This window comes from Neofelis nebulosa, chromosome 14 (genome assembly GCF_028018385.1).
Source record: "Neofelis nebulosa isolate mNeoNeb1 chromosome 14, mNeoNeb1.pri, whole genome shotgun sequence".
NCBI classification, from domain to species: domain Eukaryota; kingdom Metazoa; phylum Chordata; class Mammalia; order Carnivora; family Felidae; genus Neofelis; species Neofelis nebulosa.
Genome location: NC_080795.1, coordinates 46,256,917 through 46,269,227, shown reverse-complemented (window position 1 = coordinate 46,269,227; position 12,311 = coordinate 46,256,917). Strand labels below are relative to the sequence as shown.

The 12,311-nt window shown below is 38.6% G+C and overlaps 1 protein-coding gene across 4 annotated transcripts in view; it reads right to left on the bottom strand.

The window, feature by feature from the left end:
- Window positions 1-11,258, bottom strand: part of SPAG1 (sperm associated antigen 1) — a 68,140-nt gene extending 56,882 nt beyond the window's left edge. The window contains exons 1-3 of one of the 4 annotated variants that reach the window (XM_058698692.1): window positions 10,588-11,258; window positions 7,855-7,996; window positions 5,901-6,060 (exon numbers count right to left, since the gene is read on the bottom strand). In XM_058698692.1, coding sequence (XP_058554675.1) covers window positions 5,901-6,060; window positions 7,855-7,994 — 300 coding nt within the window. In that variant the 5' untranslated portion in view covers window positions 7,995-7,996; window positions 10,588-11,258. Of the gene's footprint in view, window positions 1-5,900; window positions 6,061-7,854; window positions 7,997-10,587 lie in introns of those variants that run through there. The other 3 variants (XM_058698693.1, XM_058698694.1, XM_058698695.1) reach the window with 3 other exon arrangements.
- Window positions 11,259-12,311: the final 1,053 nt, after the last annotated feature.

Below are 12,311 nucleotides of genomic sequence, written 5' to 3'. Positions count from 1 at the left end.
CGTGATGTATGAACCTAGCACAGTGCCTGGCACATAACAGGCTCATAATAATGTTTATTAAACTGAATTGTTACAGGTTCTAGGCAGAAATTGGGAAGTTTCCTTGTTATCTGTGAAATTCTATTATTATTATTATTCAGCAGCTATATAGTGAGGGTCTAATATATGTCAAACCATATTAAATTAGACATGGTTGATATAGTGATAAACTATATTATCTGTGTCAGGAGGCAGGGAGACGAAAAGGAGGCAGACAGATGAAACAGAAGAAGAAACAGAAAAACAGTAAGGGAAGAAAGGTGAAAAGGAAGAGGAGGAATTACAAAGGAAGAAAGAAAGAGAGAAGGGGGGCAGGGGGCAGCAGCACAGAGAGGGAGAAGTGGCAGGGCATGAAAGAAAGGGAGATGAGGAGACAAAATCAAGAGGTGACTGAGAAAGAACACACGGTTGGGAAAAAGCAGATTCTGCAACTAAAACTAAGCTGTTTTTCCCTGGAAAATAAAGCCTAAGAACTCTGGACATAAACTACTATTTTAACTCATAGATTAATTACCAGATTTTCAATTTCAAGTCAATAAAATGGCAAAACGATAAAGTTTTTAAAAATGTAGCTTTCTGGTTTAGAGAATACATATTCCTCAAAATTGTCTTCAAATATATTATCCAACCCAGTAAAATATGCTGAATAAATAAAGTAAAACAACAAAGAACTATTTCTCCAGAATCCATTTTAGGAAGTTATCTCTTCAGCAAAAGGAAACCACAAAGAACTCTGAGGAAACACAAGTAAATATGTATCTGGTAGAGAGGAAGTTTTCCTAAATATAAATGCAAGAAAAGATAATAAAGGATAAAACCAAGAAGAGTGATTACATAAAATGTTTTTAATGAATAAACATGAAGAACACCACACACAAGATTTAAAAGACTAATGACAAATTGAAAGAAAATTTAGACTATATACGACAGATCTCTTACAAATTAGTAAGAAACACAGCAATAGAAAAATCAATAAAGGGATATCTCCTCCTGGCCCTGATAGAGTATCAGGGACTGGATTTACCCTCTTGCTTAACTCTAGAAAACCAGATAAAATATATGAAACAATGATTTTCAGACACTACACAATAGGTAGCACAGGACAATGATCCCTGAAAGAAAGGAAACAAATGAGGTAAGTCCTGCATCTGTCCCAATTTACTGCCTGTAATTTCCGGGCTACAACATAGGGAAGGGAAACCCAAACAGCCCTGCGGTCTCATTGAGTTCAGAGGAACAGAGTGCAGGCTTCAGGGAGGCAAAGACTGCAGAGATACGGGGTGCAAAATAGCCAAGAAGAGGGAGCCAGACAGAGAGCACTAAAGATGACCTGAATAGCACTGTATATCTGTTCAAGAAATTTAATTCATAGTCAAAACCTTGCTTATAAAGAAAACTTGAGACCTAGATGGTATCAATGGTGAATTCTGGAAAATATTTAAGGAAGAAATAACAGTAATTACACACAAACTTTCCTAGAAAATTCAGGAAGAGAGAACACGTCCCAACTCATTCTAAAAAGCCACCATTACCATGTTACCAATACCAGACAACAACATTACAAGAAAATTACAGACTAGGAGCTCTCATGACTGCAGACACAAATATACTTCAAAAAATTTTAGCAAATTAAATCCAGCAATATATAAAAAAGACACATCATGACCAAGTAGAATTTATCCCCAAGTGCTAGATTGGTATAACATTTGAAAAGAGTGCACATAATATACTTTATTAACAGGCTACAAAGAAAATCTTATTTTCCTCTCAATGCAGGAAAAGAATTTATAAACTTCTGTAACTATTCATGATAAAAATTCTCATCAAACAAGGAAGAGAAGGGACCCTCCTCAGCATTATAAAGAGTCACATCATAAAATCTAAAGGCAACATTATACTTAATGGTGAAAAAAAAGCTGAATGATAATCTCCCTAATATTGTGAGCAAGACAAGGATATTTGCTCTTACCATTTCTATTCAACATTGTACTAGAGAGCCAAGCCTGTGCAATAATGAAAGTAAAAGAAATAAAAGGCAGCCATTCTGGAAAAGCCAAAGGAGACCTTTTATTATTTGTGGATAACATGATCCTAAATATAAAAAATTCCAATGAATCTAAAAAAAAGTTACTAGAACTAATTTGTAAATTTAACAAGATTGCAAGATGCAAAGTCAATATAAGAAGACCATAAACTATAAACTTGCAATGGACAAATAAAAGTGAAATTAAAATTCCACTGATATGAGGTATCTACATTAGTCAAACTTATGAAACAGAAAGTAGAATGGTGTTTGCCAGGGGCTGAAGGCAGGGGGAATTGGAGAACTGTTGTTTAATGGGTATAGAGCTTCAGTTTTATAAAATAAAGTTCTGAAGATTGATTATACAAGATGAATATAACAATACTGAACTGTATACTCAAAAATCTCTGAATATAATGGGCACCTGGAATGGCTTAGTCAGTTAAGCGTGTGATTCTTGGTTTCAGCTCAGGTCATGATCCCACAGTTTGTGAGATTGAGCCCCGTGTTGGGCTCTGTGCTGACAGCATGGAGCCTGCTTGGGATTCTCGGTCTCCCTCTCTCCCTGCCCCTCCCCCACTCATGTTCACACTCTCTCTCTCAAAATAAATAAACTTTAAAAAAATTAAAAATTTTTTTTTCATGTCTGAATATAACAATGTGAATATAACACTAATGTACACTTAAAAATGGCTAAGATGGTAAATTTTGTGTGCTATGTATTTTATCACACCAAAAATAAATACATAGTACATACATAAAATTTCATAACTAGAGTGACTTAGAATAAGCAAAAAAATTTAAATTAAAAAACATTAACTTTGGGGTGCCTGGGTGGCTCAATCAGTTAAGCATCCTTCTCTTGATTTCAGCTCAAGTCATGATCCTACAGTTTGTGAGTTAAGCCCCTCATCAAGTTCTGCACTAACAAAGCAGAGCCTGCTTGGGATTCTTTCTCTCCCTGTCTCTCTGCCCCTCCCACACGCATGCTCTCGCTCTCTCTCTCAAAATAAATAAAGAAAACTTAAAATTTTTTTAAAAATAAAAAACATTAACTTTTATAATAGCATAAAGTATATTATATACTTAGGAATAAATTTAAAAAATATGCAAGAACTACACACTAAAAAAAAACTACAAGATACTGGGACAAAACTTTAAAGAAGACTTAAATGAACAGAAAACATATGATGTTCATGGATCAGAGAATTTCAATATTGTTAAGATGTCAATTATTCCAAAATTGATCCATAAATTCACCACAATCCCAACCCAAAGACAAGCAAGTTATTTTGTAGTAACTGGCAAGCAAAGGACCTATAAGAGCTAAAACAACGATGAAAAAAGAGAACAAAGTTGGAGGACTTGTACTATCCAATTTTAAGACTTAATATAAGCCTTACCAGAATCAAGAGAATGAGGTACTGGAGTAAAGAGACACATTTAGATTAATGAAAGAGAATAGAGAGAGTCCAGAAATAGACCCGTACATACACGGTCAATTCATTTTTGACAATGCTACCAAGGTGTTCCGTGGGGAAAGGATAATCTTTCATAAAATGGTGCTTGAAACCTTGAATACCTATATTGTATGTGTGTATCCAAAAATGATAACTGATCCTAGAACTAAATTTAAAAGTTAAAGCTAGAAACTTTCTAGAAGAATCATATGAAGGAACTTGGGGATCCGGGATTATTAGACAAAGACTTCCTAAATAGGACACAAAGTACAGACTGTAAAAGAAAAATTGATTTCATCAAATTAAAAACCTTTGCTCTTCCAAAGACACTATTAAAAAAATGAAAAGGGAATCCACAGGATATAGAAAATACCTGCAAAAGGTGTATCTAATGAAAGATACGCGTGTTACAACTCAATAAGAACACAAATAATTCAATTTTTTTTTAATGGGCAAAGGATTTCAAGACTTTTCACAAAAGAAGATCTATGGATGGCAAATAAGCACATGAAAAGACACTCAGGAAAGTTGGTCATTAAAATGGAAATTAAAACCACAATGAAACACTACGGCATACTTAATAAAACAGCTAAAATTAACAAAACTGGCATTACGAACTGCCAACCAGGATGCAGAGCAACAGGAACTTTTCTTTTGTTAGCGATTATTTATTATCGAGAGACAGAGAGAGACAGCATGAGTGGGGGAGGAACAGAGAGAGAGAGACACACAGAATCTGAAGCAGGCTCCAGGCTCTGAGCTGTTACCACAGAGCCTGATGCAGGGCTTCAACTCACGAACCATGAAATCATGACCTGAGCTGAAGGCAGACGCTTATCCAACTGAGCCAGCCGCCCAGGCACTCCAGCAACAGGAACTTTCATACACTGCTGGCAGGAATGCCACTTTGGAAAACATTTTGCTCAACTGGAAAGTGGATAAACAAATTGTGAGATACCCACACAATTCAATACTACTCAGTGATTAAAAGAAACCAACTGTGAACATGCAACAACGTAGACACATCTCAAAAGCATGATGCCAAATGACAGAAGACACAAAAGACCATACACACTGTATGGCTACATTCATAGGAAAGTCTAGAAAAGACAAATCCGTATGACAGAAAGCAGATCAGCGGTTACCAGGGACCAGGGTGTGGAGTCAGCACTGACTACACAGGGGCACAAGAAAACTTTTTAGGCTAATAGAAATGTTTTATAGCATATACATGTGTCAAACCTCAGTGAAATGTAGACCATTGCTATTTTTTATTGAATGTAAATTATACCTCAATAAAGCTAAATCACTAAAGATATAGCTATTAAAAGAAGAAATTCAACTGAAAAAAAAATTTAATGTTGCTAGTAATCAAATACATCCTTATCATGTTTTCAATTATTTGATTAAAAAATGATTACAGTATCCAGTGAAGAATACCTTAATTTTTTTTAATGTTTATTTATTTTTGAGAGAGAGATAGGGACAGAGCATGTGCACAAGAGAGTAAGCAGGGGAGGGGCAGAGAGAGGAGACACAGAATCCAAAGCAGGCTCCAGCCTCTGAGCTGTCAGCGCAGAGCCCAAAGCAGGGCTCGAGCTCACGGAACACGAGATCATGACTTGAGCTGAAGTCAGACACTTAACCGACTGAGCCATCCAAAGGCCCCAGTGAAGAATGCCTTAAACGGGCATTCTTACATACTGTTGGCGAAAAGGCACAACTTTTCTGAGAACATGCAAATGTGTTTCAACAGTCTTAGAATTATTCAAATCCTTTGATCAAGCAGCTTGAATACTAATAATTTATCTCGAGGAAATAACCAGGATGGTACAAAAGAAATTATAAACCAACATGTTTGTAGAGCTCTATTTACAGAAGCTGAGTGAATTATTTTTCTTCGATAGGATAGAATTTTGTTCAGTCACTTAAAATACACATGTGGGGCACCTGGATGGCTCAGTCAGTTAAGTGTCGGACTTCGGCTCAGGGCACGATCTCCTGCTTCGAGAGTTTGAGCCCCGTGTCGGGCTTTGCGCTGACAGTTCAGAGCCTGGAGCCTGCTTCAGGTTCTGTGTTTCCCTCTCTCTCTGCCCCTCCCCACGTGTGCTCTGTTTTTCCCTCTCTCTCAAAAATAAATAAATATCAAAAAATATATAAAATTAAACAAAATACACACGTGGATGTACAGACACAAACATACACATTCACAATATTCTCCTGCGTATGAGAAGCAACCAATACCACGTAAGTGATTGCCACTAAAAGCCCTTCACTGACAAAAAAAGAAAGAAGTCTACGATTTTGGAAAAGTGAAGTGGACATATATTTAATGTGACAATGTCACAAAACCCACAAAAACCGGGGTCACTCTATACCTTTATATCACCGTCAATTTTTTCCCATTCTTCTGCTGTAAAGCTGGATGCTGTTGCTGCAGGCTTATCTTTCCTCAAAGCTCTACTTTCAGGGGCCAAGCCTCTAAGGCGCTTTTCACAAAATTCCGTAAGTTCAGGATAATATCCTTCCTCACCAGACCTTTAAAAAAAATTCAGACTTTGGAGTTACCACTTTATTTAGAGATCATGTAGTCTGGTGGTTTACAGGCTGGGCTCTGTGGAGCAGAGGGGTTCTGTGGAGATCTCCAGGGCAGCCCCTGCACAGGGATAAAGGCCGGAGTGTGGGCTCCCCACTCCCCTTCCTCAACCAGCACAACCTCCATTTTTATGTTACTCTATGGAGTGAAGCCGCGAAGGAAAAAATGGAGCCCCAAAGACACCAGTTTCCATCACACATTTTGAAAGTTGAGTAACATTTTCTCTCCTCTTTAACATGTGTTCACTTTGTTACATAAGATAATTTTAACTTACAAATGGAAATTAAATATTAGAGATAGGCACACAGCGAGACTGGATTTCCCTTCCAAGGAGGAGTTTGTAGCTCAATTTTTTCCCCCAAAGGGATAGGAAGAAAATGGCGAAGGAAGGGTTCAGAACAACACATCTCTAACCAACCACTCCAGGAACAGAATTCACTCCTAGAGAGTTAAATGGAAAACTCTGTTCATTGTTGTTTAAGGAAAATCAATCCTTTCCATTTCTCTTGTAAGCCTGTTTACTTTTAAATTTTTAGAAAAATTGAAAAAAAAAATCCCACTTTCAAATTAAAATTTTTAAAATAAGTTCCAAACCAATGCAATGTAATTTAATTAAGCCATTCACAGAATTTCTTAGAACCAACATAACATGGCTTTTAAACTCTTCCATTGTGCCAGCTTCTCATTTGCTTTATCAGTCCTTGACCAAACATAAATGAAAAGGTGCATACACTGCTGAGAAAAAAAGGAAAAATATGATATCTTTCATCGTTCCATTTCAGAAATGATGAGGTTATGACATCTACTCTGGCTGGGCATAAGCAAGGATGCTTAGGGAGGACAGGAGGCTGAAGGTGGTAACAGAGAAAAAAAAGGAGAGGACACAGTGATGAGGAAGGGGGTCACAAGGGAAAAAATACAGAACTGCCACCAAGCAAAAGGAACGCTACTGATGTGCTCAAAAGGAGCAATTCCTGCTCCACAAGTGCTTCTGCAATATTAGGAAGGAAAGGAAAACCCCCCATGACATCCAAAATAGGTGGCACAGATTGGTATGCCACAGGGCAGTGTTTCTTGGAATGGGCTCCCTTGACCACCTCCATGTCAATCAGCCAGGCACTTGTTTGAAAACATATGTTCCTGGGCCCCACCCCAGATTTCCCGAGGCAGGATCTCTGGGAATGGGACCCTCAAATTTGCATTTTTAACAACCATATCTGATGTATATTAAAGTCTAACAATCACCACCACGGGGTCCTCCCCCTGAGAAGGCCCGGATCCCCTGCCTTCTGGTCCTACATCCTGGTCTTCCCGTCATCCTCTCCTTGTGACCAGCTCACAGTAAGTTAGCATCTTTGTTGGCAGATAGTATGGAGGGGGAGAGTACCAAAGAACTTTATCAACCGGCAGGCTGGTGAGCTAACCTCATCTCCTAATGGCTACTCCCACGGCTACTTTACCTTCTCCTAGAAAACGTGGAGGAAGCAAGAAAAATATCCTCTTGAATACTAATGAGACTAAATGGCATGCTGGAAGTAGACCTAGCCAGAACCCTCCAAACTAACCACTGGATCAAAACAGTGATTTTGGAACCTAACTTGGGGGAAAAACAAAACAAAACAAAAAAACCAACATCAATGTTTGAAAAATTTCTGCGATATTTCTGAGAGTTTCAACTTTCAGAAGGCACAATATAATTGGCATACTGAAACATAAAATGATTTTTGAATGCTTACCTGAGCACACAAAGAATTTTTTCCAAGTGTTTAACATCTGAACATTTTTCAATATACTTGAAATCCAAATGTTCAACGGGAATTTTAAATGTTTTTGTTGTTCCAAAACCCCACAATGATGGATAATCTTGGGTAGTCATGGCTGAAATGTAGCACAGAAAAAAGTTATGAAGTATATACATAGTAAGACTTAATTTGGATAGTAGTAACCATCTAGGCATTTCTGTAACATTTATTTTTCAAGTCTATGGAAAAGGAGCTGTGTTTTTTCTAAGAAGGAAGGCTGCTCATTTTAAACTCTCTCTCCCTGATAACAACAGTTAAGTCATTTCCTGCCTTTACATTCCCTGATGCCCAGTCACATCAATGAACAGCTCCCAGATCTGTGTTCTAATGGCACTGTGCCCATACCTTTCTCATGGCATGTATTTTAATTATGTATTTTTGTCTTCCTTTCTAGACTGTGAGATCTTACTTTATTATCATATATTCAGGACTAACATAAGTAGTGCCTTAGACCTTTAAGAAACACTTGCTGAGGGGCACCTGGGTGGCTCAGTTGGTTAAGTGTCCAACTTCAGCTCAGGTCATGATCTCATGGTTCATGAGTTTGAGCCCCGCGTCGGGCTCTGTGCTGACAGCTCGGAGCCTGGAGCCTGCTTTGGATTCTGTGTCTCCCTCTCTGCCCTTCCCCTGCTCGTACTCTATCTCTCTCTCAAAAAAATAAACATTAAAAAAAATTTTTTTTTAAAATGCTGAGCTGAAATGGGAATGGGGTATTTGGACAGTTTCACTTTAATGATACTGCTGCTAATTATGATGATAATAATAACAACAGCAAAAAATACACAGTTCTAAATGAGGGCTAGGCACCACCCTAAGAACTTTACATACATTACCCTCATTTAATCTTTCAACTACTGTAGCAGGTAGGTTTTATTTTAAGTAACGAGCTGTAATAACAGTTAACACTTAGGGATCTAAGTTACTGTATGCCATGGATTATCTCACATAATCTTCAAAAACACTCTCGAGAGGGGAATTAATAATTACTATTTTACAGATAAGGAAGTTGGTATTTTAAGTAACCTGCTCGAAGTCATGTAACTATTAAATAGTGAACTGGGGATTTGAATCTCAGTTGGCAACTGCAGAGCCTACATACTTAGCATCACACCCAGGCTTTTCACCTGCAGGTGGCAACCCCTGCTATCAATTTAGTGAGTTGCGATTAGCTCTGTCTTATAATGAGACAGAACAGAACAGCAACAAAAATATCTGACTACTTCACATACCATTAAAGTAAATACTTGTTTTGTAAAAACTTTTATTTCATGTCTATACAAATGACAAATGTGTGTAAATACATGCACACGTTGCAAAAAATTTCTTATCATGAGTCATTGTCAAAATTGTTTAAAAACACTGCAGTAAAACATATTGGTTTATAAATTTTAAAACAATTAAGTAGCAATGGGTCTAATTCACCAGGAGTATTTCCTCCAGCATGCCTGCCCTCTGGGATTCTGGTCCTACATCAGACCTCTGCAGAAAGAGAGGTGCTTCTGGTTCTCCATGTTCCTGCTGGCTTTGACTTGGGCATAGAAAAGGGATTGACAGTTCATCAGCTCTTCAATGAAATCTAACTGAGAACTGAGATTATGGTTTGCACACGATACTGGCAAGGCCCAGGATGATGAATATGTCCCATCACAAGGACAGCCTTAAGGGTAGAAGTTACTGGAGAGCAACATGAAGAACTTTTAAATGATTGCCGCTGCCCAGAACAGAATGGGTTGCATTAGAATTTTTCCAAAGAGTTGGAGGATCTTTCACGGGAGAAACTTAAAAACATCCAACAGGATTAAAATACATGATCTCAAATTGAATTTATTTTGCAACCCCTGAAATTTCACAATTTGAAGAAATCACAGTGAAAAGCATTTGAAATAACAGAGTCATCTCTTACCTAAGCAAATGAATTTCATTCTGCACAGTTTTAACATTTCCCTGAAAATCCTTTTTGAAAATTACCATGTTTGTTTGGGTTGTTTTCCGGCACAATGCACATCTTACTAAATGTTAATTTTCAAGTTCCAAAAAGGAAACCATACAATATTCGCTCTCATTTGAACCTTTCCACATGTTTGGAATTTGATTAGGAAAAACCTCGGTCCTAGTTGGATTTAATCTCTTCATCATCATCCTGATCCACATCCATTTCCCATATGCCCTAATCAGCGGGCAGAAATAACCTCCAGTGCAAAGTGTGATGCGCAACAAGAAAACCGGTTTTCTTCCACCTGGGCACCTTCTTTCCAGAAACCACGGGGCCGAGCGCCCCCTGCAGGCGGAGACCGAAAGGAAATGGCTTCCTCAGCCATAGCAACGGTTTGTGTACAGCACGGCCGCCGAGGGGCGGGGGAGGCTGGTCAGGGACAGGCCGGGAACCCTCAACTCTACAGCCAACCCAAAGGTCAACGGGCCCTTGAGGACACTGAGATTGCTCCCCATTCCCCAGCTCTGGTCGCCGCCGGCGGATCCCAGCAACCCCCGTCCCAACATCGGCCACCGTCAGCTGCAGGAAACTAAAGCCCGTTTGTTCATCCCATAACTCGCTCCCTCAGTCGAGTCCGACCGTACATTTGCTTCTTGGGGTCCGCCTTTAACCCCAGCTCCCTGAGGGAACTGCGATGGGGAGATGTAATTTACTCCTGGCCGGCGGGTACTCACCTGGCTCTCAGACCCAGCGTTGTGGAAGGACAAGACCGCTACACAATTCACCGCAGGTGCCGAGATGGGGGGAGTGTCGCCCCGCCTGGGCACCCAAAGGCCAGAGGCTGAGCGCCGGGGGCGGGACTAGGGCCTCTTCGAATGATTGGCTGGCCCTCGATCTGCCGCACTGATTGGCCTCCGCGCCCAGCTTTGCCGGCACAGATCATTAGGGAGAAGTTAAGAGTCCAAGTTAGAGGGTTCCCTTTCTGTTTTGCATTCGTTTTTGATGGCGTTAAAACGCCGTTACAGTTCTGGATAGTTAAAACTACCAAGAACTGTAAATTGATAACCATTCCATTTCAATTTTAGAAATATAATTAAATGTTCAGGATATCTACAAGGCAATCCAGATTTAGCCCTTCCCCTTTACACAAAAGAGTAAATGAAAGAGTCTGCCTTCCTTTGCTGGTGTTCAACATTTTCTGAGCGCTGGTTATGAGTCAGACACTGTACTGGGCACCGGGATACAAAAGCAAATAAGGCACAATACAATCCAAATGAATAAAGCAATATATATCATTTGTGGGGAAATATATTTCACTTTATAATTTCAGATTAGTGCCTGGCACATAACAGGAATTCATTAATGCAATTCGCCCTCCTCTCTGCACTTAAATTAAATCTACAGTCCTTTAGCAGGCACCAATAGTGGTAAAAACTCTGCTAAAAACATGATTAACAATACATTTATTATTATTTCCGTTGCCAGTGCTAGAGAATGTTAAATTTGAATATTTATAGACAGATTCAAACTTTAGCATAATCCTTAGTAAACTTTATTAAATTGTCATGGGGAACGTCATCACATGCCCCAATCCATGCATAATCATTTCACACCTCATTCCAGCCAACAAACTTCACTCAAAACTATGTCCTAGGTTTAAAACACTGGCTATTCTAACTTCCAGCATGGGAGAAATCCTTTAAATATTCGGTGAAATGGTTGTAATTCCACATGCCCTGTAATTTTCTTTTCACTGTTTTCTTCTGGTTATAATTATGTATATACATTTATGCTGAATAAACAAGTAGGATAAAAAGTAACATGACTGGAATAGACTATGTAGGCAAAAGAAAATTATCACTATCATCTTCATAGAGTTAAGACTTTGCATCCAAGAAACAAGGATGGATATACACTTTAATTTTTCTTTGAATGTATATATATTCAAATATATTTTTGAAGAAAAACTAATAACCTTGTAGAAATTAAAATTATACCAGAAATGAAAATCCCAATAAATGGATTAGAAACTAAAATTGAGGGGTGCCTGGCTGGCTGTTAGTGGAGTGTGTGACTCTTGATTTTGGGGTCATGAATTGAGGCCCCATGTTGTGTGTAGAGCTTACTTTAAAAAAAAAAAAAAAGAAAGAAAAATTGAAGGCACCTTTTAAAGAGCAAAGAAACAAAGGAAAAGGAAAGATGAGAAAGTCAGGTCAATGAAGTCTAATATTAGATTTTTAAAAAAAGGCCTAGAGAGAAGAAAATATCGAGGGCAGGAAGTTACTAAACAATTCAAGAAAATTTCCCAGAATTGAAGAGCTTTACTTTCCAGGTTGAAAGTACCCACCCAAGTGACCAGAACAGTGGAAAAGAGCCCCATACCAAGGCACATATTATAAAATTTCGATACACTGGCAAGGAAAACTCTAACTTTCCAGAAAGAAAAGGCATCACACAC